We start from the raw sequence: 27,763 nt of genomic DNA, 5'->3' as shown, positions 1-27,763 counted from the left end.
TGAGATGTGAAAGTCAGTGACTCAGAACATGTTCATTACTCACGCCTCCCAGGCAAGCAGGTACCTGGTTTTCCTCCCCCCGGAGCCCTCACCTGCCCTGCCGTAGGCCTCCGAGAACCCGCAGGGGCCTGGGCCCTGAACAGAGGCAAGAGCCTGTCGTGGCCCCTGTGGTATTAAGCAGGCTCCCACCCTCTTATGTGCCTGCTTGAAGTCCACCCCACACCGAACTCCCCATCAGCCTGCTCCCCGAGACTGTCACAACGGGGAATCAACTCCATGGTTTGGCCAGAGCAGCCAGTGAGGGAGTCAGACCCCTTCTGAGCCACAATAAAGAACTGGCTGGAGCACTCATTCCAAACACTAAAGCTTACCTGCTCCTGAACGGCAGTGCCTGCCTGCTGACCTGTCTCCGACTGTGGTCTGGACATCAGGCAGAAATGACGGAGGAGGACATGAGAGCAGAGAAGAGCAGCTGTGACTACACTGGGCAGAGACAGACAAAGGTGGCTCCTGCTGTCTTAGGGACAAGGACTTCTGGATGGCTTTATTTAGGGTCAATAAGGGAGGGAAGACAACTCCTCCTGGAATCAGATCAGCCTGTCTCTTCAAACCCCCAATGAAGACCCTGAGTTGGGGGTGAAGCCTGTGTGTCAAAGGGGAGGAAAGGCAGGGGGAGGGGCTCTGGGCAATGGGGAGGGAGCAGAGAGCCATGGGGGAGAGCCTTGTGAGGACCTGAGGGCTGAAGGGCCCTGGGCTCACCTGTTCAGCAGGTGGGCCTTCTGCTAAGGCCAACAGTGGTCTCAGAGGGCATCAACCCCCAGCCCTTCAGACCCAGCCAGCAACACCAGATCCAGCTGCAACAGTCTTGAAGGTCACCTCCAGCTACAAATCAGGAAAACCACACAAGGTGGCCTTCACACTGGCAGACAGTTGGGTTAGGAGCCTGCGCCCAAGATGCCTTGACTTAGAAGACAACCCAGTAACCAGGAGCCCCTCAGAACATCGCAGGCTATAAGGGATTGGGAAGTCGAGAAATGGGACCCTGTAGAAGGGCCCCCAAGATCCCCTCTGCCTGGAGGTCACGACAGTGACGCCATCCTTGCCCAGTTCCTTTCAAAACCAATGCAACATGAACGGAGCAGTTCAGACACACAAACTGCAGAGAAGGCAGGCCTGCTTGAAGGGACAGCAGAGCCCTCCACCTCAGGTGGCAGGGCCCCCCAACCCCATCCAGCTTTGACCCCAGCAAGCCCTGCCCAGGAGCCAAGGAGAGCCCAGCCAGCCCCACGGTCTGGAATATTCTGTGGGGGCCTCCCGGAGGGTGCAGCTCCCACCTCCTTCTGTGCCTGCCAGGCACAGCTGCCACCCTCCACCTAAGGCAGGGCTGGGCCGAGCCCACATCTCAGACGCCAGACAGTGTGTTATCCTTTAATGAAGAGCCAGGTCAGTGGGGCCACCACTCTCCCCAAGGCCCCCCTGCAGCACACGCCCCTCACCACTGGCTGCCTCGGAGGCAAGCTGGCCCTGAGGCAGCCAGCCCTGCTGAGGGGTCCGTTTGCAGCAGCCCAGGAAAGGCATTCATCTCTCGGACCTAGGAACGTGGCAGCAGCAACAAGGCCAGAGGCAGGAGAACTGAGGTCAGGGATGATGGAGGAGGAAGGCGGGACAGACGTGGGGGCTCTCCTCCTTCCTCTCTGGATCCCGCTGAGATAAAGGCCAGTGTTCAGGAACGGTACAGTCTCCCCTGGGGCCGGAAGCCCTTAGTCCCCAACTCCCCACAGACTGACGTCACACAGAGAACGGCCCACAGGGTCACTGGGCTCAGGGAGCAGGCTGAGCACCGCCCCATCCGCCTCAAGGCCCCAGGCTGCGAGGGGCGTCCAGCAGGGCCCAGGCCAGAGCCACCAGGAGACTGGGAGCCACCTTCCACTAAGTCTGCTGGGCAGGCACTACAGGTATCTAAGGAGGTGGTCTCTCCCTCGTGGTTCCGGGGCTGCCCAGCGGGGGCTGAGGCGACGTCAGGCCAGGGCTCGCAAGTCCCTAGAGATCCGTGACCTTATTCTCCACAGCCGCTGCGATCTGCTGGAGCCGATAGCCCAGCTGCATCTTCTGGGCCGTGCCGTCCTCCTCCAGGGCAGTGATGATCTGAAACGCAGAGACCAGCTCGTTGTGGGGAGACCGCCAGCCTCTCGCCTGCTTTTGCCGCAGACTTCCATAGGCCTCCCCCGGCACCGCAGCCAACTGGGGGTAGGAGACCCCAAAACCCCTTGAGCCACCTCATGTCCCCAGGGCCCCCCGGTGGGAGGGGACGATGGCAGCAGAGTGACTGCAGGGTTTAAAGGATCAGTGCGGTGGGGAATGAAGTACTTTACTCAGCACCCAGCACCGGGTAACGAGTGTCACCTCCCCTGGTAAAACTGTTTTCAGTGGAGGCCAACCTCACCCACCACACTGGTCTTCTCCTCACGAACCATCTAGAAGCCCTACTCCACCCAGCCTGGCTCCCCTGCCCACCAGGCAAGAAGCAAGTCCTGAATTCCTACATGCCAAGTGCCAAGCAAGAAGCAGGGACTCAGCAGCCCGCCCTCGGGGGCTCGCTGGAGGGGAGACGGGCACGGAGCAAACACGGACAACAGAGGGGCTGCCACAGGGAAGGGCGGGAACAGAGGGGCTTGCTGGCCATGGGGACAGGTATGTCACCCAGCTCCGCCTCCCACACCAGGGCCCACGCTGCTCAGAGCAAGGCCACAGTGCCTGGACTTTATATTTGGGCATCACTCCGTCACAAGACTGTCCCCACTCCAGGCATGGACCTCGTGGCAGGCCCCTCACCTCTGAATGGCAAGAGCCACCACATCCCTCGGGCCCCACAAATGTCTGGGCAGACGATTCCAGCAGGCACTCAGTGTGCTGACTGGTGGGTGCTCTGATGCTGAGGCCAAGCCCAGAAAGCCCCCTCACCAGCTCCGTTGTACCCTCACCTGCCTGAGCCTCTGTGCCTGGACCGTCCTCTCTGGCAGCCCATGCAGCCCAGCCAGGCCCACACCCACAGAGGTGGCCGTGCACAACACACTCCACATGCGGACCCAGGTAGAGATCTGAGCAGTGCAAGGTCAGGGCAGAGTAGCAGCTGTGTGCCTGTCCCAGAGCATCCTGCACACCATCTCCAGGCCCTGGTAGATCCCCAGCCCTGCACCACCACCACCACCACCACACCCAGGAGCCCTGCTGAGCCAGGATGGGGAGGGCCATAGCATGCAAGAGCCCAGCCAATACCAGGAAGTGCACCTCAAAAGCCAACACTTCCAGAGCCCAGGGCCCAGCACCACCCCCACTCTGTGCTTGGGGGAAACCCCAAGGCCCCACACTCGAGTCACAGAGCCAGACGCGCTCTCACGTCGTCATGACCACCCCGGGTTCTGCCCACCTGATCATAGTATTTGTTGATATATTTGTAGAGCTCATGCAGGGCCACTCGGGCCCCGAGGTCTCCAGAGTAGTTCTGGGGAGGAGAAGAGACAAGAGTTGAGATAAAAAAGGGGTGCTGCCCGCCACCTGAGGTGGCCCAGGACCCCAGAGAAAGGGATGAGGGAGAAAGAGGGCTGGGTGGTCGAGGAAGGAACAAGGAGGGCCCTGCAGCGGGAAGCAGAGCCCCTCCACAGACCAGGGATCCCAGGCCAGGTGTGCTCTCCTGGGACAGGACAGAGCCAAAGGGCCCCCTTTTGTGCACACACCCCAAGTCTGCAGGTTCACCAGGGTCTGGGGTCTCAACTGGGGCCCTGCTTCTCTCACTCTGGAGGCCCCAGCTGCTTCTCAGAAGCTGTCAGCATAGTCCTGTTCTGATCTCACTCAAGTCTTTCCTGAGGTCACATCCAGGCCCCTCCATGGGGACATCTGAGCCTCTTCATCAGGACAATGGAATTGGTATCACCTAACTTGTGGCGCTCTTACAGGAATCAAATGAGAAGATAATCAAAGCACGCACACAGAGCAACAGCCCCAAGTTGTAGCTGCTACTGTTGTGATCATCATGGTTTCAGAAACATTGTTTATAAATTCGCAGAGCATATATCTGGAGGCTGTTTTAGGAGTAGGTGGGGGCATGTCTACATCACCAAGGAAAGCAGTAGGAAGACACTGACAGACCAACCCAGGCAGTCCTGCGGCTGAATCCCAGCCACCTTGCTGCCTTGGAACTACCGTACACAGACCCCAGAGGGCTGCAGACACCCAAGCCCCTGGCTGAGTCAGGTTAGGGAGCAGCTGCCAGGGCAATACCCCTGCTGCTCTGTGATGCGACAGGAGCCCTGGTCTTTACAGAGGCAGTTGCAACACTCTGCTGAGATTCCAAGGGCTTCCCTGCAAAGGAGCACTGTGAAGGGGGCAGGACCCTTGTGGCTGGAGGCCTGTGCCCAACCCAAGCAGCAGAAAGAGGGCCGTACCCGGGACAGCTCGGCCAGGATGGAGTTCATCTCTTGATCACTGGCGGGGACAGCCTGCCTGATGTCTGCGTAGTACCTGCCAGAGATCATGGGTCCGGCAGCCGCGAGGCAAACAAACCCCCTCCTCACCCAACCGGGCCCATGCCTGGGCCCCAGCTGTAAACACCCCCAACTCATCCACTTGCTCCCCGCCAGACCCAATCCCATTCCCTCGTACCTTTCCACCATCCGTTTGTAACGGGGAATATCTCGAGCGTACAGAAGTTTGTTGATGGGGGAGTCCTGGCAACAGCAGCGAACAGTGAAAGAGAAAGGATGAGAGCCCGTTAGGGTGACCAGGTGACCCAATTTTCCCAGCACTGTTTTGGTCTAAAACTAAAGTCCCAAATCACATGAACCACCCCCCTTGCTCCCCGGCAACCAGGATGGGTTGGTCACCCCAGCCCATTCCTTCTGCTAAGACCAACTCCATCCCCATCCCTCCGCCAAAGTCCAGTCTCTGCTGTTGGCACTTTGAGCCTCCCCCCACCTCATTCCAAGGTCATCTCAGCTCCATGAGCCTCCACCTAGACCCAGTAGGGACCTGGCAGGCAGGACGGGAAGGGTACAGTGCCGTGTGGAGCCCTAATACTGCTTCTCCATGTGCTGTTCATTCCCCCATGTCATCATTTTAAAAATCAGGAAACTAGATCCCAGATTTAGTTACATTGCTCCAGAACACCTCACTCCTGCGTGGCTGAACTGGGATTTGAAGCAGTCTCTCAGACCAGGGCCCACAGTCTAACACACCCAGACACATCCTCTACCACCAAACTGGGCTCCAATCCTAGCTCAGCCCCAACAGCTGCGGGCAGTATGCTTACGTTCTCTGGACCTACAGCCTCATCCTATAGCTGCTGGGAGGGTGAGGCAAGGGCGCGCCACTCCCAGTGAGCAGAACCTAATGCAGGATGCCTGCTTCTTCCCAACTCTCCATGGGCAGCCCTTGGCATCCTGGTTTGCACTATTCCTGAGCTACCCAGGAAGCATCTGAAGTGTTGCCGGAAAGGGGAGGTAGCGTGAAGATCAGGCAAAGAACCCAGACACCACACAGCACACCCCCTGGAGGTGTCCCCTGGCTCTCGGTGTGCCCTGTGGCTCTCAGCTCATTGTAGGCAGAGTAATGAGAGCACACAAAGCAAGAATGGCTCCCAAAAGACAGCACTATAGAGTAGAACTTTCCATCTTACTTCTTCATAGGATATAGAGGTAGATCTCTCAAGAGGTCCCAGGCCAACTGTAGCCCAGGGGACTGGGCTAAGCAGTCCATTCATGGACCTGCGGAGCCACAGGGCCCTGCCGCTAGGTGCCTGAGCAGTTGCAGTGACCCCGTATCTGTCACAGGACTCTCTAGGTTCTGACTGCTGTGACAACACGCCCCCACCCTCCGAGCTACCAAGTGGCCCCAACCACTTCTCCTTGTGCTTCCCAGCTCCCATGTCGGCACATCCCTCCACACCTGGCCCTCCCTGGACTGCACTGGCAGGCAGACAACTCCACTGCCCTCAGGAATCAAATCCCCCAGGCAGCCTGGGGCTGCTCTGTGATGTAGAACCCATGTCTCCACCAGGAAACCAGCTGGTAACCCAGCAACACCTCGGGCTCACCTTCTCCAAGTCTGAGCTCACCACAGCCAGAGGCCTGGGGAATCACAGGTAACTGCTCCCTGTCCCCCTCACCCCATGTCCCACCCACAGCGTCTGCCCACCCTGTACCCTCTTGTCCCAGCCTGAACTTGGCCACCGCTCGTCCCAGGGACAGCACAGGCTTCCTCTCTGGACTCCAGGCTCCAGTCCATCCACTGCATGCTTGCCAGGAGGCTCCACCTAACTCAGGTCTGACCACTTCCACCCTGTCCCCAGGCCCTCAGTGGCTCCCTGTCGCCCTCGGGGTGAGCCCTGGCCTCCTGCTACACCAGCCAGCACTCCTCGCCCCAGCCACCGCAGGCTGCACTTGTTGCCCTGTCTTAACACTGTGAATCGGCACACGTGCCCTCTGCTCTTGCTCATCCCTGAAGACGGAGGCACGGCCACCTCCTAGGGAGCCCAGGGACAAAGCCTGGCCTGGGGCCTGGAGTCAAAGGCCTCCCATATCCTCTTCCTTGACCTTCTCAGGGGCACCTGGACTCTGTGCACACACACAGCACCATCCATCCCCAGCCCCACTGCCCCATCCCACCCATCCCCTCCGGGTCCATCCTGACTGGCTCACCCGGCCCAGCTTGTGGTCAGCCAGGGTGCAGGCGTCCATGAAGGTCTGTGCAATGACCAGGAGCACTGCATCCATGTTATCCGATGTCTGAACGTCAAACACAAACTGCGGGTTTTTGATTATATTGATCCAAAACCTCAGCGGCAAGCTGCGGGGGGACAGGCGTGGTTGATGAGTGTGCGGTGGGGGCAGGAGGAGACCCTGTACGTACCGGCCCCCCCCCACCCCCCACCTGTTGGTCTTCCAGATGTGGACGGTGTCCTGGTCAGAGATGCCGTGCTGCTGCGCCTGGTCATCCAGCAGGTCAAAGAAGTACTTCACCGCGAGTGGCACGGGGCGGCTGGTGCTGAGAATCACCTGGAACAGGTCATCCACAAACTTCTGCAGGGTGCCCTGCGGAGGAAGGGAAGAACAAGAAATGCGGTCAGCGAGAGGGCCTCAGCCAGCCCCACCTCAGATGCCTTGTGACACCAGGCCCATGCGAGCCCCACACCCTCCCCAAATCCCATTGCCTGTCCCGTCCCTGCCCCACCTTCATGGACAGCAGGCGGGTCAGGTAGATCTCAGGGATGGCCTTGGCTCGTTCGCGCTCCCCGCCCCGAAGGCTGCCCCTCCGAGGCCTGGGTGGCTCCGGCTCCTCACTTGGCTTCACCAGGTGCCAAGCCCGGATGCCACCCTCGTCCACGTCCTCCAGCATTGGGGTCCCTGTGCCAAGACCTTACAGCTTGTCACCCCTTATCAGGTGTCCCCTGCCCTAGGCCCCAGGGTCCTGCCAACACACGGGAGTGGGCACCTGGTTGAGGGCTTCTCTAGGTGTAAGGGAAGGAGACACAAGCCTACACTGGGGTCTGGAGGACCCTCCCCCATTACGAGAGACTGGGCAGAGCGAGGGTAGAGGACCGTGATGGCAGTGGGTGGAGATGGGTGGTACTCACTCTCTCCAGGGACATAATCCTGGCTTTCCCGAAGAACATGCTTGGTGAGGCAGGGGACGAGGGCCACAGTGGCTCCGTCTGGGACCTGCTAACCACAGCTGGTGACCCCTCCAGCAGCTGTACCCCACCACAGCCCTCCCCCAGCTCCCACCCCTCCCACCTTGTAATGCTGCAGGGTGTTCAGGCGCCTCCACAGACCCTGCACCTCAGAAGTCACGTCCTCGTCAGAAAGAATGAGATGCCCAGCCACCCCAGACCGCCATTCTGCAAGGACAAAGGGCTTTCACAACATCCTCCCTGCAGTGGAACCCTCCTCCACAGGGACACCAGCCCCTCCATCAGGGGCAGCCTCACCCAGTTTCTCCAAAGACCAGAAATAGGGGCCCCTCACCAGGTGAAAGGTCAACCCTGCAGAGGTATTCCACTGCTCCCACTCCCAACATCCCACCTCCCCCAGGTGATAAGCCGACTCCGCAGAGCTAGTCTAGGGCCAGCCTTGCCCTGGGGGCCCCCAGGCCAACCTTCCCTTGCCACCCTCACCAACATCCAGGGTGCGGGGATCTGGCCGCTGGGCAAGAGGCACTCCTTTATAAAGCTGGTCCAGCATCTTCTCCTTGGCCTGGGAGATGGTGTCACAGTCCAGGACCTTCACGGGGACACCCTGGGCTTCTCCTGCTCCGGGGCCCACAGCCAACAGAGCATTCAAGGTCTATACAGGACACGTGGGAGCAGTCAGGGCTCGCGCCATACGTGGGAAGAACAAGACGCAAGACCAAGGCCAACCCATGAGAAAGTCACTGCCTCCGACCTCCAAGCACCAAACAGTCCCTCATTTTGTCTTTTCTCTTGCCTGCCTCCCCAGGAACAGGGGCTCCCTCCACTCTGGCATCAGCCCCCAGCACAGTGCACTAGTAAGCGTCTGTGGGGTGAATGGCAGAGGAAACGACGGAGCACAAGTCCCTGTGAATTCTGATCCCCAGGATCGTTGCTCAGCTGGTCAGACTGAGACACCTGAGGAAGCCCATGTAAGTAGAGTCCCCACCAGCCAGAGGAGCAGAGCCTGAGGGAGACTTTGCCAAAGGAACTCTACGTGGGCCACTAAAGGGAAAGTGAATCCAGTGGGAAGCAATGGGCAGGTCTGCCAGGGTGACTCCTGGCCTGGCGAGCACAACCACAGCCCTGGCAGGACACGTGGTCAGGCAAACACTCAGGCTCTGGCACAGCAAAGACTTGCACTGGTTCCTGGCAGGGCTGGCTACTCCCCAGACCCTGGCAGTGGCCACCCTGACCCCATCCCAACCCTGGGACCCTCTGAGGCTCTATCCTCAAGATCTGGCTCTCAAGCCTCTACCCAGCAGACAGCCAGAAGTCAGGCTGGCTCAAACCAGACACACACACCCACACAATCACACGTGGTCTCCCTCCTCACCCTCATGCATTCACACACGCTCCCCCCACCTCACCAGGGGACGGTACTCCACGTCCTCTCGGAGTAGCCGGTTGTCATTCAGGGTGTATTTGGCTTTGCCAGTCACACTGTCCACCGGGCCCTTGTCCACTTGATGCTTAATTCCACGGAAAAGCATGTACAGAGGCTCTCCTACCGAGTCCTGGGGGAGCGGCAGGCAATTAGGGCCCCTGGGGCAGATGACAAGCCTGGGAAGGAGGTGCTGGGGAAGGGGACAGGATGTAGGGTACAGAAGGCTTAAGGTGACCGAGGACATGCTGGGCAGGGGTGCACAAGCTGAGTGGTTTAGAGTCCTGACTCCCTGGAGGGGTATCCCATTCGCCTCTGCCTCCCTCACCCTCACAAAAGTGTAGAGGCAGATGGACATCCAGTTGGTGAGCAGCTTCTCCACCACGGTCTCTGTCCTGGGATGACACGAAAGAGGAGGGGCGCAGTCAGCAGGTAGGGACACAGGCCCAGAGGGCCTGACACAGCTCTGGGCTCCAGCCATCCTCAGCTGCCTGGCCCCTGTTGCTCCCGACGGGAACACAGACCTGCGCAGCATCAGCTTGGGGTTCTTGGCCACGTACTGGGCCACCAGGTCACTCAGCAGGGTGCGCAGAATGTCGGTGAAGTACTCAAGCTTCCCATGCAGCGCCACGGTGAGCAGAGATGCCACATAGGCGCGGTCCCGAGCTGAGAAGGTGCGCTGGCTCTCCAGGGTATGGATGAACTGGTGCCAGGGAGAGGGGGCGGGTGGGCAGATTCAGAACTGGAAGGACTGAGAAGGGACAGGGCTGGAGGGTAAGGGGACCCCCACCCCCACCCCAGGAGGGTCCAGATGGGGGTGGGGCAGGCACCTTGGTCAGGAAGAGCTTGCTGTTGAGCAGGTTGGAGAGCTGCCCCAGCCCTTGCTCCACAGTGGGTCGCCTGCTCTCAGGCACACCCAGGTCCCGGTGCAAGGGTGACTCCTGGTGCCCAGGGAAGAAGACCCTCTCAGCATACACCTTATAGTCGAGGAAGGGGATGCCACTGCCCAGAAGGTCACTGGTAAGATCGGTCATCTCAGTCATAAGGTCTGTTGAGCAGAAGAGGCCGGGTTTGGGCGCAGACCGCAGGTGCAGGGAGCAGGCAGAGTCCCGAGCGCGGGGTCGCTGCAGTCTCACCCGTGAACTCCTTCTTGCAGCGGTCCCGCACGCTGCTCTCCAGATTCTCCAGCTGGATCTGCACCTTCTTATAGTCCCTCAGGGCCTGCTTGCTCTTCCTCCTGCTCGGCACCAAGGTCGGGACTGGGAAGGCTGGAACCCTTGCTGGGTCCCACCGAGTCCGGCCTCGGCCAGCATGGTTCCACCCAGCCAAGCCAGGGCCTGGCCAGAAGAATTTAGCCTGTCCCACCCCAGGAAAGTCACATCCGCCCAGGGATCAGCAAACTGTAATAGGATCAACTCTGGCCCCTGGCCTGTTCTTGTAAATAAAGATTTGGAATGCGGCCATTGCTCACGTGTTTGTACAGTCTGCGGCTGCTGCACTGTAATGGCAGAGCTGAGCTGCTGCCCCTGAGACCGTCTGGCCCACAAATCTGAAAATAGTTACTCTCTAGCCCTTCACAGGAAGTGTGTGCTGACCCTTGGTCAAGCCTGCCCCTTCCCAATCAAGCCACACCCTGCGGCCCACCCTGACCTGACCACATCTGGTGGCACCCACCTGTACATGAGGACAATGATGATGACACCCAGAGCCAGAAGAGAGGTGCCCACCCCCAAGCCCACCTGGGCTGCCATGGGGAAAGGCACGGGGCTCTCGCCATCATACTGTACGTGGCCCAGGGAGAAGCGCAGGTTCCCCATCTGCACCTGCACAGGAAGCCGCCTGTGAGCACGGGGTCAGCACATGCCCGATGCCTGGCCTGTCCCAGGGCCCGCCCACTGACCGTGAATTCAGGCAAAGCGTCCGGTGCCTCCCGGAGGGCGTGGTGCCGGGGCAGGGGCTGCTCCACTGGGGGCTCGCAGTACAGGTGGTGCCTGGTCAGTGTCTTCACCACGCAGGGGCCGTCCCCTATCATGGCCACCACCTCCTCCTTGGACATTGCAAGGTCCAGATTTTCCCCCTAGAACACAGGGTCACTGATTGATTACTCAGAACTCTTCCCTAAGGGGAGGAGCTGGTGGTCACTCAGATCCTACCTCCCCAAATGTGGGCAGGATGGTCCTGAGACCCACCTCCAGGAGCAAGGCTGACAGTACCTCAGCACCTCTGGCCCTGCTCTGCATGCAGGGGACAGTCCCGGGGATGTCTTCCAAGCTGCCCTCGATCCTTCTCTGTCCCTCTCTATTCTTCTTCAAGTCTTAACTTGTCTACGCATAAAAGCCTAGAGAATTTAAAGCTGTCCCCAAATCCTGCCCAGTGACCTAACAAAGGGGAGCCCTTGCTGTGTCTGTTGGCCCCCCAGGTGGGTGACGATGGGTTGCCTACTCACAGCCTTTAGGAGTGCCCACCTACTGCCTGTGTCAGAACACACACCAAGTGCATATCCATGTGAGACAGGTACCAAATGCACATCAGCCCAGGTGTCTGTGTACCACGCCGCCCCACCACCATGTGTCAAGCCACTTACATACTGTCATTCAGACACCTGCCATGGACTGTGCTAGGCCACAGGACCCAAGCCCCTGCCAGGTGAGTCAGGAAAGGCACCCACCACCAACCCTGTCAGCACTCGCCACGTCCATCAACCGGCCCTGGCTCTGCTGTCACACCCCCCAACCACACATGGCAGTACAACTTGGCAAAGGGAAGGATTTGGGGGGCCCCTGTGTCCCAGTAGCAGCAGTACCTCCACAGAGAGCACACTCCCAGGCTTGTGCCGGAACGGCGCAGTGGGGTCCTCGGGGTTGAGGGGCTGCAGAGTGGGGTCAGCTTCATAGGAGAAGGGGGTGGGGTTCAGTGTGGCAAAGTCAAAGACCAGGTTGTCAAGAATAAATTCCACACGGACCCAGGGGTCCTCAGGCAGGCCTGGGAGGGCCGGTGTGCGGCACGTGATGAGCTGGGAGGAGTTCACGTGGCAGAGCTCCTCAAACTAGGGCAGGGGGAGGACAGGGAGGGTCAGCAAAGGGGTGCGTAGAAGGGGTCCAGCAAAGACGGGGACATGGCCTCCTTTGGTACCCGCCACCCATGGCTGTTGTCCACAGTATGGGTGAAGGATGAGGTGAGCAACAGCCAGCCCAGTGAAGGCAGAGGGTACCCATGGGGGTCCTACATGAAGGCCACCACAGGAGGCTCCGGGGGAGCATGCTGTCTCCGGGATCACACGGCGCCTCCGCGCAAGCCCCTGGCCCGGCCATGGTGCTCCTAGGGCCACAGTCACTCGGATCCTTGGTGTCTGTACCACATCCAGATTCTGGCCACGGACCCGTATCTCACGTCCTCCACTGGAACAGAACCCATGAGCTGCTTATGGTGTTTGTGAACCAAGATTTAGGGCACAGCCCAGTCCCTCACGTTAGCTCAGCCCCAGGCTGAAGCTGCATGGCCCTCCCCTAACCAGCAGCATGGGAATAGAAATCCCCACATAGAGGCTACAACCCCCCATGTCCTGGAGCTGCAAAGACCTCCCCACTGCATGCCCTGCAGCCATGCCCTTGGCCCAGCACCTGAGGAAGCTCTTGGTGGGGCCAGCAGAGGTGACATTGGGGTCTGATGTGTACTCGAACTGGCTGTGCTGAAGTCTCCGCTCAGTGGCCCCAAACCACACAGCCACGGGAAGTGTGGCAGGTGTCGGGTGTGGGCTGGTCTCACACCGCAGCTGCTCTGCCTGCTGCTCCAGCAGCCTAGGGAAGGAGGTCAGAGGGGCAGGTGGGCCAGGCCGCGCTGGAGGGGACACCAGAAGGGGAAAGCGGTGATTCCAGAACACGGGACCCACTCAGGCCTCAGCTCACTGCCCTTCAGCACTGACTGCGGTCTCACACGTGACGCTAGAGGCTGCACTCCCACACAGCCCCAGCTTTAAGAGGGTCTGGCCGCTTTCTGACGCAGCCAACTTGGCCTTCCCTGTCGGCTCTCCCTGGCATCCCACCCTCCGTCTTCTCCCTAGAGCCCATGGATCTCTGCAGAATGAGGAAGAGGCCCTCACAAGTGACAAGGCTGGTCTCCAACCACCACTCGGATGTCTTCCAGCCGCCCAGTCAGGAGCTTGGAGCCGTGCAGGGTGAGACTGGTGCCCCCAGCTCTGGGCCCTCGGGCCGGGAAGATAGAATGTACTTTCGGGTCCTGTGGGAAGGGGATAGGGAGGAGCAGACAGGCATCAGGCCAGAAACAGATGCAGGGGAAGCTGGAGGCACACACGAAGGCCCCAGGGTGGGGAGCCCCAATAAGGTGAGCTAGAGGGAGCCCCCTGACGGGGTAGCCCATCGGCAGCTGAGGGGGACTCAGCCGTCAGGTACCTGGTAGGCAAAGTCGTGCTCTGAGACACCGCGTCCTCTTCCTGGCACCTCCACTGTCACAGAGCCTGCCACCTCCTCCCTGCTGGCCTTAGTGATACACACGAGGCTGTGGGCAGAGGGCAAGCTGGGGTGCCAGGTCTTACTGAGGGCCCCTCCAACTGACCTGGCTGCCCTTCCCTGCCCCGCTACATCACGTGGTCTCCCTGCTCCCGAGATCGACAGAGATCCTCTTGCTTCAGAGGAATTCCTTATTGCAAACCAGAAGGCTTTAGCATCTGAGAATTAATACTCGTGGTTCAATCATTCAAGTGCCCCTTGACAAGGAGGAATTTCTCTGCAGGGCACAAATTTACAAAAGCGCCCCATAAGGCTGGTGGTAGGGGTGAGCTGCTGAGCTAATGAGTGGGCCTAACCGGCCGCCATTACCTAATGCACAGCACCACGTGCAAAGTGGCGGAAATCTTGAAATCTTCATGGAAAAAAAAGTTCCCGAAAACCTCTAGTCGGGTCTGGGAATGGATGTGAAGGGAGAGTGAACAATTTAAGAAATGCTGGTTCTCAGCCAGGAAACAGAAGCTCGGGGCAAATTAATTCCCAGAATGTGAAGCCTGCGGTGGCTCGCCTCTGTGCCATTGTCACGGTCACTGCAAAAGCCCCGAGGAAACAGAACAAGTGATGTGTAAACTACCAGGGAGAGGCTTCAGCTGGACTGTACTTTAATCACTTTATAAATCAGTTTAGCAATTACTTTAGTCTTGTGGTTCTAGAATCATTAACAGTCTAGACAGTCACCTCCAGCTCTCAGTCATAAGATGTTTGGGGGAAACAACATACTCCAGCAAAGTCTTATGGAAAATACAAACTCTGGGGCCCCAACACAGGCCTACTGATCCAGACCTCTTGTTGGGGAGGTCTAAGGACTTGTTCTAGGGGTTTGGGACAGGGTCTCCAGATAACCCTGATATTCGGCGGGTTTGGGACCTGCTACCTGCAGGTGTCTTCTTGGCCATGTTGGCAGGTGTGCATGCACCTTTGGGACCCTGCAACTGCCAGCCAGGTTATGATGTCCCAGAACCTCCATAAACCATGAGCCCTGGGACTGGGGGACAAGGGACTGGACAGAGGGGCCTGGCACTCAGCAAGTCTACCCACTGAGGGGCCCACCCAAGGCAGTGTGTGGGGAAGGGTCAGTGGGTGGGAGGGCCAGCCTGGGGCCAGCCGTCTAGGATATGAGGATCCTGCTACCACAGCTACGTCCAGGAACGTAAAGCCAGATGACAACAGCTAGGTGGAGCCAGGAAGCAGAGCCACCTATCAGCTCTGGGCAGTGACTGAGCTCCAGGCCAGGAACCTGCAGGTCTGTGCATGCAGCCAAGGTAAGTGCTCCAGGCCCTCAATGGCAACCCCAGCCCTGCAGCACTATGACCAGAACCAAGGAAAAGGTGACACAGGAGCACAGACAAGTAGTGGGGGGGTGCCCTGAGCAGGAAAGCCAGCCGTGGAGCCCAAGGGGTGTCCCCTGCTCCTGTTGGTCCAGCTCACTCACCTGCTGGACACCTCGTACTCCTGAGGGTCCACAGCACAGGGCACTCCAGCCACCCTGACAGTGTCTTGCACGTCCTGCACATGTTGGCCCAGGTTGGAGCCCCTGATGGTGACACGGGTGCCTCCGTCTACAGGTCCAGTCAGAGGTTCCACCTGTTCCAGGACAAGAACAGCTCAAGGACAGCTCACCTCCACTCACCTGTCCCCTTGGCAGCCCAGAGAGACAGCCCCAGCCTCCTACCGCTTGGCCCCCTAGACGCACAGCAGCCCCCACCCCCTCCAAGGGACGTGCCAGCGTTTCAACACACCGAGTGGATGAGGGGTGCCGGGCACTGGGAGACCACAGCCTCAGCCTTGCCACAGGCCTCCCGGGCCACACACCGTGGACGCTCCCCCTTGCACCACACACACCCATACTGGGGCATGGCGGTTTGGCAGCGGCTGCAATCCTCATGTCCCACAAAACAGTCATAGAGCACCACTGCGGATGGCAGAGACGAACGTGAGAGGCAGGCCTGGAAGAGCCCCGTTGCCACCAGCCAGTACCAGCAGCCCCAGGTCGCTCACCATGCAGCCCATCCACACTGTCCACACGCAGGTGGCCGGCCCGACGCAGAAACAGCCCTACACGGAGCTCTGGCTGCAGAGCCTCATAGCTGAGCTGGAGAAATGGGAGTGGGGTCAGAGCCAGGGGCTGGGGGAGGCATCGGGCCTGGGGAGGGCATGGTCAAGAGAAAGGACCAAAATGACTCATAGAAACACAAGCCCAGAGGTCAGAGCTGGGATACAGGACCCCATGGGGTACAGGGTCAGAGGTAAGAGACTGGATGTAGGACCCCATGGGGCACAGGGTTGGAAGTCAGGGATGGGATACTTGGGATCACAGAGCACAGGCTGGGTTAAGTGTGGTGCAGCCAGCTGAGGTCAGTAGCCAGCCCGTGCCAGTGTACCCTTGCCCAACCAGGACTCATGACCTGTACCTGGTGCGGCTGACATGTGATATGGCACCGGGTGTCTGGAGGCGGCTCACACTCGACCCGGGCCTCAACCATAACCTCGCGCCCCTCCAGCTCCATCACACACTCATTGTCTCCTGGGCTATCCTGGGTGCAGAGGACACAGCTGTGTAGGCGGCTTCAGGAGCGGGCCTGGTGAGCCCTGCCAGGCCCCCAGCACAGTCCCTGGGTTGGGACTGAGACTTGAGGCCATGCCCTCCCCCTGCTTCCCAGGGCTCATACATAATTTGCCAACAGCCAAGGAGGCTACAATGACCCTTGCAAACAGGACACGCTCACCTGGAAGAGGCGGAGGTTCCTGCCCAGCAGCCGGATTTCTCGCTGCACATGGACTGGCATCAGCATGGAGCCCTGAACGCTCTCCACACAAGGGCAGGAGCCTGCCCCCCAGTTCACCTCCTCCTGCAGGCACCAAGCATGAGGCCGTCTATGGAGCCCACCCATCCCCTCAGCCTTTTCCCAGGCAGAACCCCATTGGCCAGGCCAGCACGAGGCAGTGGACCTCACCCTCCCCTAGATCCCTTCCCTGCAGAATCGCAATGTGGGCAAGGAGCTGCATCTGCCCCAATCCCCTCCCCCGAGGCCTCCTTCCTGGGCTGGGCCTCACCAGCTCCCAGAGCCCGGGGGTGTCAGACTGGTAGTCGAGGCTGGACAGGAGGATGAGGGGGGCGGGAGGGCCCTCGTGCTCAGCCGAGTCTCCATCACCTGAGAGGAGGGTGGAAGTGGAGAAGGCGGGCGTGTCACCCCCCGTCCACTCGTCCGCCTCGGGCAGCTCGCCGCCTTCTCTCAGGAGCCAGTCCAGAGCGGGCTTCGTGGAGCCAGTGGCCCCTGGGAAAGTTGTGGCGGGAGCAGTGCCAGGGGGCTGGTCCAGGGGTACTGCAGAGGGGAGGGCCTCAGGGCTAGGCTCTGCAGGGACAGGGGGCAGTGCTGCCACATCTGAGGGCGATGGGTGGGAGGCCAAGAGGTCCTCGGGTGTGGCCATGGGTCCGAGGGCCGTAGGGGCAGGGACAGCAGTTGCAGGTCCATCATGGGGGCTGGGAGAAGGGTCCTCAGAGAAGGGTGTCTCTGTGGAGGCCGAGGCAGGTGTGGGGCTGGGACCTGCCCACGGCCCCCAGGGACTGAGCAGGGAAGGCCTGGCCCCAGGGGGGACATCCGAGGCTGAGGCTGTAGAAGGAGCCCCAGGCTCCAGGGGAAGGGTGTCAGGAGCTGGGGTGACCGTGGCCTTGGGGGCTGCGGGTGGGAAGGAGGTGGGTGCATCTCTTGCAGGAGAGGCTGGGGAGAGAAGCGGGCTCTGAAGGGGGAGGCAGAGAAAGACAGGAAGGGCCACTCAGCAGGCAGGCGCGGGAGCAGGCGGCAGGCAGGCAAGGGTGTGTTAAGAGGAAAGGAGACCAAGGAGAAGAGAAAAAAAACAGCCCATTAATTCTCCGAAGGGGAATGGGAAGGGGGAGGGCAGGCTCCAGGGGCATCTGTGTTGTGCGAGGCCCAGACCTCCCTGCCTCTCAGCTACAATCATCCTATCCCGAAACAGGTGGGACGTCCACAGCCATCCTCCAATTAGTCTGTCACATACAGCAGCTCAGGTGCTCACAACAGAGCACACAGGGCAGACACACAGACCCTGGGCCATCAGAGGAACCCTCATGACGGGGACCCCAAACCCCCGTGGGGCCCGGCCGGGAGTCAGGCTCACCTGTTGGCTAACCACCATGGGCCCGGCATCACACGAGGCCTTGTGTGTGCACAGATGCTGCCAGACACACCAGTTACACCCCCAGTGGCTGCTCACGCAGGCCTGGCACCTACACAGAGCACAGCCATGGGGCAGGGGTCTCCACAGGGCGGCCCAGGGCTGGGGTCGGGGTGAGGAACTCACTGTGCAGACGGCCGGAGCTCGGTGACTGCCACACAGTCATAGAAGGAGAGGGAAGCCTTGGCAATCACAACTGCGCCTAATCTGAGCTCCACGCTCACGGAGATGTGGTCTGCAAAGCAGGAAAGCGGGCCAGGGCTGAGAAGTGGGGAGAGGCATTCAGACCCCGAGAGACCACCCACGGTGGGCTTAGCACCCCCAAACGGAAAGGGCACCCAGGATCAGGAAAGACAGTTCACTGGGTAGAAAATGGGGACTTGAGAAGACTGGGGACTAGAGGGGGAAAGAGAAAGGCATTGCTCCAGGGCCCTTTGCCTGGGTTCACACCTCTCCCAGATCACACCCTTGGAGCAAGATGGGAGGAGGGTGGGGCTCCCAGGCCCTGGGCTGGCTCCTTCTCTCACCCACCGGCTCCTCTCGGCAGCACTGGGGCCTCACTAGGGTCGGGGGAGGGGCACATCACACCAGAACTGGTCAGCAGGGCAGGACTCTGGTACTCCTCAAAGTGGCAAGAATAAGACTCCCCCAGCCCCAGGGGTGGCAGGTCAGGTACCGACAAGAAAATCTGCCAAGAGACACCAGGACACACCGTTGGAGCCGCTGGGCAGCACATCAGGCTCAAGTTTATGGGCTCCCAATGTGGGCAGGCACCAGTGGCCCCAGCCCCCAAGCCTTCACAAACCTCCAGCCGGGTTAGTAACTGATGGAGAAAGCACAGCCCCAAGATAAACGACCCGGGCAAGGCCACTTAGTATCTGGTGCATCTGACACCAAAATCCAAGGTCTCAACCCATTGCCAGAGCCCTCCCCGCCAGGGCCCCGCCTCTCCGGTCTTCACCTCCCTCCTCTCCTCTCGGCTGACGTTAGCGGGACTCAAGGCTGCTACTCGAAGACAGCCCAGCTCAGGCTGGAAGCTCCACAGCCAGCGCTCTGGGCCTTGGCCCCGAGAGCACTCAGAACGGCGGCTGCACCTGGGCAAGAGTGACCAGAGTCCATCTGTGACCCTCTGGGAACCACTGGCAGCTCATGGGGCGGGGACATCTACAATCCTGGGACCTGGGTAGGATGCTCAAGGGGGTCATGACATGCCTGGCAAGTCGGGGTAAAGGACAGGAGCGAGGGTAGGGGATTGGGGGATCCGGGGGTCAGGGGTTGAGAGCCAAGGACCAGGAACCACGGATGGGCAGGAACACTGAGGGCATGAGGTTGGGGTGAGGGGTGGGGCTGGGAAAGAAGTTGGGGTCAGTGGGGCACTGACCTGCCAAGGAGCACACACCACCCACAGTATGGGTCCCTGTGGGCCAGGCAAGACTCACAGTCCAGGTGCTGAGCACAGGAGGCCACAGGAACCTTGAGAAGCTATGGCAGCAAAGAGAACTTGAGGCCAGCCAGCCAAACACCAGTGGCTCTCCCACCAGGGGCTCCTCTGGCCCGCCCAAGGCCCCTCCCAGCAGCCATGCCCTGGCTGGCAACTGGCACTCACTGTGCTCTGGGTCATGACATACAGATGCTCGAAGGCCCCATCAAAGATGAGGTCTCTGCTTACTGCAGACCCCTGCTGGATGCTCTGTGTGGAGTAAGGGTGGCCATCACTCCCCAGGCCCAAGTAGACCTAAGATCAGAGACCACAAGGTCTGAGGCCCAAGGCCCTCTCCCCTCATCCCAACAAAATAATTCACAGATAGAATTTCATCCTAAGTAGTACAGGTGAGTCCACCCAGCCCTGGGGTGGGGTTTGGGGTGTCACACATAAACACCACCCAGCCACAAAAAGAGGAGCAGAGGTCATCTCTCCCAGCCTGGAGCCCGGGGCCCATCACAGATCCCACACATCCCAGGCCCAGGAGTCACAAGCGTAGCTCTGCCCAGTCTGGGTCCCCAGTAGCCTGTCCCCTCTAAATTCTGGGGCAGGGCCCAGTACCTAAAGTGGACTCACCCTATGCAGCTGTCCCTGACTGTCACCCAGAAAAGCAATGGTGTGTCCATCTTCCACAGTGACTGCCACAGCTGTTAGCTGAACCCCTGGCCACTCCAGAACTGGCGTGGCTTCCAGGGGGACACGGCTGGCCATGGGGCTGGGCGTGTGGTCTGAGCCACAGGGATAAGCATCCAAGGTGTCCTGCAGGCAGCAAGTAGCACAAGCAAGGCCCTCCCTGGACAACCTCCTTTGGCCCATCCTCCCTGGACAACCCCATCCACTCCCTAGCCTCTCTGCCAGCTCTCAGCTCCCCTACAGCTGCATCCTTAGGCCTGCCTCAGTGGCTTATATCCAGCTGCCTCAGTCTGCAGCAGCTCCCTCCCCATCTCTTGATCCCCACCTGTCTGGGACCCATTTTTTCCCATCCCTGGCCTGTGCTCAGCTGTCTCCTGGACCATTTATCCGAAGCCTCTTACAGTTTTTGCATCCTCATCTCCAGGTCCACTCACCCGGGTCCCCTCCCACCTCTCACTGACTCAGTCCCCCTACATGTGACTTCTTCCCTTTTTATCCATCCTGAGGCTAGAACAAAACAAGTCTCAACCTCACCTGCTTCTCTCACTCAAGAACCTCAAACAGTAGGTTTCATCCCCCTCCCATTCTTTGTCTCTGCCCCATACCCTAGAACCTGAAATGTCCTCAGTCCACCTACACAAATACCATCCCTTCAGAGCCCAGTCCAAGCCCACCCCTGCACAGCTGGCTCCTCTGTCCCCCTAAATGCCATTCTTACCATAAGGTACCCCTCCATCACCCAGACACAAAGGAATCACTTAACAACGGTTGACCTGATCACCCTGGCAGTAAATGCCTGGCCAGTAGCCTCAGAGATGGGGAAGGGCTGGGGCGGTGCTGGGACTCACCACGGGCAGCTGTGCACAGTCAGAATTGACATCATACTCGATGTAGGCCACCTCGGCCCCATCCTCAGCGCGGCCCTCCCGGGTGTAGCAGGCATCGCGTGTGCGATTAGCAAGGCGGTCCACCTCATCCAAGGGGAAGGCACAGAGGGCAGAGGCTCCAGATGCCCCGGCAGCTGCCGATGGGGGCCGGCCCACAGTGGGGGGAGCAGCTGAGGAGAAGGCTGCAAAGAGCACCTCCCCCTGGGCCACCTCCGAAGACGTGGCCACTGCTGCAGCCTGAATCAGCCCATAGCGGCCCCCCTGACAGGCCAGAGGTAGCTCCACATAGGAGTAGTAGTGCTGGTCCCGGAGGCACACGCGGGACACATAGGCACGAAAGGCTCTAGACTGAGCCTGTAGGTCCCGTCGAAGGAACAGGAAGTAGGCGCTGGCCCCACGCGCAAAGGCGCTCACAAAGTGGTGGCTGTACTCGGAGAGGCGGCCCACAGCCAGTTTGGCCGTCTCCTCGTACGAAAAGGCAACCTGGGGGTCCACTGGCCATAAAGCCCGAGTCGTGATGGGAGGAATGCCACCCCCGACACCCCTACTGGTATAGCCCCGCCCCACAAACAGGAGGGGCTCCCCAGCGGAGCCCTGGGCCACCAGTCCCACGGTGCTGACGGCAGGGTCATTGGCAGCCACGTACTGGGTGTCCCCAGGCCGCTCTGGCCGGAGCAGCAGCTGCCCGAGCTGCCCTAGGCGCCGCTGCTCACAGACCCCCTGGTGCACACTGCCACACACCACCAGGGCCCCCGGGCTCACCAGGAGCAGCTGGTTCAGGTTGTTGGTGGGCTGGGCCTGGGGACATTCATCGGGCATCACAGGCGGCAGACAGTCCCTGCTGTCTAGCACAGGGCCAGTGGACACAGTGGCCTCCAGCTGCAGTTCAGGGCTCAGCTGGAACAGGAAGTTGGTAGCCCCTAGGTAGAGGGTGCCTGAGGCAGGATCTCGTGCCAGGTGCTGCAGATGCGTACCATTGGGAGTGAAAGCAGCTGGTGGAGGGGGCTGGAGGGTGAGGACCCACCCGGCCCAGAGCGCCTGGAGAAGAGCTGGGCCGAGGGCAGGCATGGTCACCTGGCAGGAAGAGAGGTCGAGTGGGGCTCATGTGGCCACCTGAGCACTGTGGCACCACTGGTGAGGGACAGAAGTGTGACACTGCCAAGGTGCCCCTCCTAACCTGAGGCGGAGGAGCAGGGAGGACCAGGCTTAGATGTCACTGTGGTTAGGATGGCCCCAGGACCACACACTAGCAACAGGTCAGGAGAGACCTTCCCAGAAATTTCAATGCTGCCTGTTCTTGGCAAGAATTACTCTCTCAGGAGATCTGCACGCCACCCCCACTACCCTGCCCTATGTCACCATGGGGTCTGAGGGTCAGGGGCTAGAAGAGCAGAAACATGGGAAACACCCCATCCCTAAGGACAGGGCCTAGAAGGGGCAGGAGAGCAGGGGATGGGAAGGGACCCAGAACATCAAGAAGGGAGAGGACCCCTGTGCACACATGTCAGTTTCCTGGGCAGAAGGGAGGGCGAGGTCCCATGGGTCACCTGCCTGTAAGAGTAGGGCAAGAATGGGATGAAAGACCTTTTAGGCGAAGAATCCAAAGAGGTAGTAACCACAAACCCAAAAGGCCGGAGAAAAGAGGGGAGTTGAAGGGGGTTAAGGCTGCTAGGGACAGGGCCTGAAAGGCTGGACCCCACCTTGCAGCGCCCTCAGCAGAGGTTGGAGTCACACTGCTCCCAGACACCTACGTGCGAGGTCAGGCTCACCTGGCAGGGCCGGCTGGATCAGGAGACAGCAGCATGACCTGTGTGAGAGTCACCTAGCCAGAAAGAGAGCAAAGCATGAAGCTGGGGGCTGGGCTGCAAGCCTGTGGGAGCCCTGGGCTCCCCACGTGGAGGCAGCACAAAGGTCCCCCTCCGCGCTGCCCAGTCTGCTGGTGGAGCTGGGCCCAGCCTGGCCTTAGGCCACCAAACACATTCCACAGGGGACGTCTCCTCAGAGCCCACAGGGAGGGGGAGGGCAGCAGAACCAGGCAGCCTTGGGGCCTGGGAAAGGGCAGCTAGGAAGGAGCCCCTGGCTGGCAGGGCCCAGTCAGGCCCCCACCTTTGCCCTGTCCCCCCCGCAGTCCCTTCTCGGCACTCTCCCATTCTCACCCTCTGCCCAAACTGCCCTCTCAAGGCCCCAAGGTACACACCGTCCATGTAGGACCAGGGCTAGCTTAGCCCAAGCCACCAGCACATAAGCAGATACGTGTTCGCACACACCAAGCACACCACCCATCCTGCATGCACAGCCCCACACACAAACATGTGGGTGCATGCACATACAACCTGCACACACAACACGAAGACACATACCCAGAAACAGGGAGATACCCCACCCGGACACACTATCCAGAGACACATCCAGAGACAACCTCCTTACACACAGAAACATGCACTCCACACAGGCACATGTCACACCCACCCACCAGAGAGACACACCACCGGCCACATTCAGACCCCACACAGACGCACGCCCACTTCCCTGGTTTGAGCCCTAAGTCCCAGAGCTGCTGTGGAAGCCAGGCCATCTCTTGCTATTTCCTCTCCTGCAGGTCAGAGCAGAGCCAGGGCTGGGGAGTGGGAGGTGGGGGTAACCCTAGAGGAAGTCACCATGCCCAGCTGTGCCCCGCACCCCCAGGACCTTCCCAGACCTTGGACACCTGCTCCCCTCACAGACCCCTTCTTGCAAGCCCTCCCTGAAGCCTGTTGGGACCAGGAAACCACAGCAACACCACTTTCCCCAGACCTTGGTGGTTCCCAGCCAGGAGCACCAAGGTTGGCAAAGTGCTGGGACAGGCCGTGCATCGCAGGCTAGGAGACACTTCCCCGATGTGCCTGAGCCCAGGCCACATTGCCCAGTCCCTCCTGCCACCCAGCTGCCGGTCTGCCTATGTATAGTGTCCAGCAGGCTTCCCTGGGACCAGGTTGGCTCTTTCCATCAAGCCCCCTCCCCAGGGTGCTCCTGAGACTGCCCCTGAGTGAGCAGGGCTGGGGCTTGGAGGAGAGTCCAGCAGCCTGGTGGGAGCTGTGGAGCTGTGGCCACAGCCTGGCTGGGCACTGCTCCCAAAATAGCTTGGGGGTTTCCATTTTTAGTGTGCAGAGAACAGGGCCGCTCTATGGGAGCAGGAACAAGGCAGCCTCTGTTTGCCATGGAGGGGCCAGGAGGAGGGGGCGGCAGGGAGAATCGTGAACCCGGTGAGAAGCCCAGGACTTCAGCAAGGCCAGGCTTCCCAGAAGGCCCCCCACCTGATTTCCAACAGATGGGGGAGAAAGTTTCCTCTTCTGGGAAGACAGGGTCTGCCTGAGGAGGGCAGAGACCACCTCCTGCCCTCGGCTACTGCTCAGTCTCTCCTGCAATCACCCGCCAAGGGATTCGCTTGGGCAGAGGGTCTACCCCTTCATTCGCTTACAAACATTTGTTCAGCGCCGACTTCGTGCCAAAGTTCTCCAGCCCTCAAGGGGCAGCAACCAAAACACTCCCCGAATGTAAAATCACAACTGGGTGGAGTGATCCACAGGAGGAGAACGGGCAGGATCAGAACAGCTCCTGGCCAGTCCACAGAGGAGGCGAGAGGCTGCCTGCTCTGGGAAAAGCATCAGGCTTCTTTAATCACTGAAACAGGGCCGAGCAACCCTGGCCCTTCCCCACATACCATGGGTGGGAGGAGGAGGAAAAGAAGGGCAGTGACATTTTCTCCTCCTTATTGGCCACATGCATTTCGCTTAACCTCTGCCACGGGCCACAGAGTCACCCCAGCCTCTCCAGCCTACCCCTTCCCACCTCAAGGGAACTGCAAGCAGAATCAGAGTACATCCCTCCCGCCGGTCTTTGAGGCACCCCAGGGCCTGAAGAATAAAGGTCAGCCCCTCCAGTCCACACTCCCATGAGATCCAGGCCAGTGCTCCCCCACAAATGCTCTTCGTTCCTGCCAGCCTGAACTGCGGGCTGTTTCACACTCCTCTGTGCCGCCACAGGGGCTGTTCCCGCTGCCTGGAATGCCCACTCCCCCTCTTTCCCATTAAGCCTCCCTTGTCCTTCCAGACTCCTGAGGAGCCCACTTCGTGTGGTGGATGGGATGGACATCCCAGCCTCTACCCTGGTGTGCCTGGTAACTCCGCCTTGGGCTCTCTGAGCTTCCAATTTCCCACTTGTAGAATGGGAGGCAAGACTGCTCTGACCATTCAGGACACCAAGAGTATTCTCCCTGTTCCATGCTCCTACTTTGAAATTGAAGCTCCCTGAGGACAGATAATGTGGGTTTCAATTCACAGGCCCCAGTAAAACCAGGACAAACCTCAGCACAGAGCAGATGCTCCTTGCATGTTGAAAGAATCCTCATTTTACAGTCAAGGAAATATAGTCAGGGGAGATAGGGGGCCCACAACCCTCTCCAAACCACCTGGCCCCCTTGAAGGACAAAGTGTCAGCCCCACTTTTATTAATGACCAAGCCAGAGCAGATTGAGAGAGCTGGTTTGGAGCCAGGCCTCTTGTCCCCAACTTACACAGCTAAGATCTTTGGCCCACTCCCCAGATTTCAAGCCTAGCTCTGCCTGTGCCTAGGTCTGCCCTGAGATCTCTTCTGGGCCCACCTTCTTCTGGACCTCTTCAGCAGGGCCCAAGGTTGCCCAACTTCTGTCTGCAAAGAGCAAACATCTCTCCCTGCCCTCCTGGGGCTGTCTTCACCACCCAAAGGAGCTCCTAAGCTCTGTCCTTCACACCTGAAGATAGTTCTTATCTCAGCCCTCATTTCCCAAGTCAAGGGGATTAGTGGGAAACTGGCCTTTTTCCTTTCCACCCCACTGCTCCGCTCCCAGGGGCCACCCAGAAGTTACTCATTGACAGCGCAGGAGCACGGTGCTTGCCCAGCTGGCCGTGCTGAGGTGGGGTGGGGAGGCCACCATTTACAGGCACCGGTGAGGACTCAAGGAGTGCTTATCAATCACCCACCGGCTGTGTACAGAGGTGGAGACTCCCCTTCTCAGGGGTGTGTGGCAGGGGGCTCACAGTCTGCCTTTGTCAGTCGCGCCGAGCGCAGCCTGGAAGGGCAGTCACTACAGAGGGAAAGCCTCGACCTCCGCACCGGCTCTTCTCCGACCCTCCTCCCTCCTCCCGGGCAAGGACCCACCAGTGGTCCTGGGAGGGCGGGGAAGAGGCCGGCCGGTCCCCGGCTGAGGCGGCGGCGAGGAGGGGGCGCGGAGGAGCAGCTCCACCTCCTCAGTCTCCCAATCGCGTTACAGGCGGAGCCGCCAGAGTTTCCCTTCGCGCGGAGAAGTGTGGTCCCAACTCTCAGGACCGAAGCCGCCCACCACTCACCCGGGGTGCCCCGACCCGGCGGCATCGAGGTTCCAGGCCCTTCCGCCCCGGGGGCGCGCCGCTTCGCCCCGGCCCCACCGCCCCGGCCCCAGGCCCCGCACTCACCACCCGGCCGGGCCCCGCAGGACGAGCGCGCCGAGGCGGACGCCGGCCGCTCCGGGCTCAGGATCTGCGCGCGCCGGCCTCGCCCCCCCCGCGGTCCCCCCCCCCCGGAGGTGGGTTTGGCGGAGCCGCAGCTGTTACCCGGAGACCGAGGGGCGGAAAACTGCGCCCGCTGCCCGCCCCTCCCGCCGCGGCGTTGCCACCGCCGGGAACAAAGAAGACAAAGCCGCGTCGGCCGGGCCCGGCTCCGCTCCTTCCCCCCCTTCGCCTGCCGGGCCGCCCTCCCCCCGCCCGCCGCCCAGGCCAGGCCGGAAGCAGCCGGGAGAGCCGGGTGCGCGGCCCCGAGCCGCCGGGAACCCCGCATTCCAGCCCAGCGGGCTCGGCACTGGCCGAGGGCGGGGGACTCGACCCCTCCCTTGCCGGGGGGGCAGGCTGCACCGTGGCGGTAGCCACGGCAACCAGTCGGCAGCGGGAGGAGGATGAGGAGCGGAGCCCCGAGGGCGGTCTACCCCGCCCCGCCCCGCCCGCAGCCTCACCTGCGCGCCGCGCGGGAACTGGAATCGAGAACTTTCCAGGATGGGAGGGGTTGGAGGGGGGAGGGGGATCCCCCTATACACCCCCAGGTGTGGTGGTGCAGCTCCTGGGCCTCTGCCTGCCAGCACCGGGTGGACCCATGCTCCTCACCTGCTCCGCCTGTTCACTAATCACCACCCCCGCTCTGCAGCGCCCCAGCTCCCTCTTTCCCGTCCAGTACCTTGCTCCTGTGGTCGTCCTCCTCCAACTTTCTTTACCTGAACTCCTAGGCGCCGCGTTCCTTCCCACCGCAGCCGGTCCTGCCAACCGGCCCCACTCCAGGACTCCCAAACAGCCAACCTCTCCTTCCGGCCCCCACCTCGGGCTGTGCGGGAAGAGTGCAGGCTTTGGGGTTGGGCCTGGGTTTGCGCCATCACTAAGCCAAGTAACTTGACCCCTGCCCCCAAACACACACGCCCATTTGCTCACCTCCAAGTGGAGGGGATACCACACCTAGCCAGCTGTTAAAGGAGGGCTCTCTGCTACAAAAAGTGCACAAGCAAGGGCACATTTGCTTTCTTTCCTCCCAGACCTGGACCTGGACCCACCTCAAGCTGAGAAGCCTTGGGCAAGTCTGGACTCCCTCACCAGTAAATACCTGGGCCTTAAGGAGGAACAGCTGGGTTCTCTCCCGAGGCCCAGGTGTGCCCTTTACCAAGCCCTTCCCACCCTGCCTAGCCCTGCCCTGCCCGTGGCAAACACAGGAGCCTAGCTCTTCCAGTTAGGATTTTTGGAGGACTCTGGCTCAAGGCCCTGGGGACAGCCTCCTGGGAGGCACAGTATGTCACGCACAGATCACCCTGGAAGCCCCCAGAGCCTCCACATCCTCAACCAGAAGATTCATCCACACTGGCTACTGGCCAAAGAGCTAAACCACAGGCACCTTCTTCCCACCTGCCCC

The 27,763-nt window shown here is 60.4% G+C and overlaps 1 protein-coding gene across 4 annotated transcripts; it reads right to left on the bottom strand.

The window, feature by feature from the left end:
• Window positions 1-1,414: 1,414 nt before the first annotated feature.
• PLXNB1 (plexin B1) lies at window positions 1,415-27,216 on the bottom strand. Of its 4 annotated transcripts, none has more exons than XM_064496559.1 (38): window positions 27,081-27,216; window positions 22,594-22,646; window positions 20,786-21,898; window positions 19,881-20,063; window positions 19,428-19,556; window positions 19,203-19,303; window positions 18,783-18,915; window positions 18,353-18,509; window positions 17,948-18,056; window positions 17,765-17,873; window positions 16,682-17,365; window positions 16,354-16,476; window positions 16,039-16,161; window positions 15,626-15,719; window positions 15,367-15,539; window positions 15,060-15,211; window positions 13,514-13,619; window positions 13,204-13,340; window positions 12,725-12,901; window positions 12,331-12,502; window positions 11,908-12,150; window positions 11,005-11,181; window positions 10,779-10,927; window positions 10,241-10,341; window positions 9,935-10,152; window positions 9,629-9,807; window positions 9,433-9,499; window positions 9,091-9,237; window positions 8,168-8,336; window positions 7,788-7,891; window positions 7,628-7,712; window positions 7,225-7,409; window positions 6,925-7,085; window positions 6,693-6,840; window positions 4,660-4,724; window positions 4,443-4,518; window positions 3,428-3,502; window positions 1,415-2,145 (listed from the first exon to the last, which is right to left on the bottom strand). In XM_064496559.1, exons 3-38 carry the CDS (start codon window positions 21,890-21,892, stop codon window positions 2,041-2,043), a joined length of 6,423 nt encoding a protein of 2,140 aa, XP_064352629.1. In that variant the 5' UTR covers window positions 21,893-21,898; window positions 22,594-22,646; window positions 27,081-27,216; the 3' UTR covers window positions 1,415-2,040. The 4 variants fall into 4 exon arrangements, with proteins under 4 accessions (XP_064352629.1, XP_064352628.1, XP_064352630.1 ...); XM_064496558.1 differs by lacking the exon at window positions 27,081-27,216 and adding an exon at window positions 26,293-26,363; XM_064496560.1 differs by lacking the exon at window positions 27,081-27,216 and having other exon boundaries at window positions 7,225-7,397; window positions 22,594-26,238.
• Between the last annotated feature and the right edge of the window lie 547 nt (window positions 27,217-27,763).

Source organism: Camelus dromedarius, chromosome 17 (genome assembly GCF_036321535.1).
Source record: "Camelus dromedarius isolate mCamDro1 chromosome 17, mCamDro1.pat, whole genome shotgun sequence".
NCBI lineage: Eukaryota > Metazoa > Chordata > Mammalia > Artiodactyla > Camelidae > Camelus > Camelus dromedarius.
The sequence above is the reverse complement of the archived record's forward strand: the minus strand, read 5'-3'. Positions and strand labels throughout refer to the sequence as shown.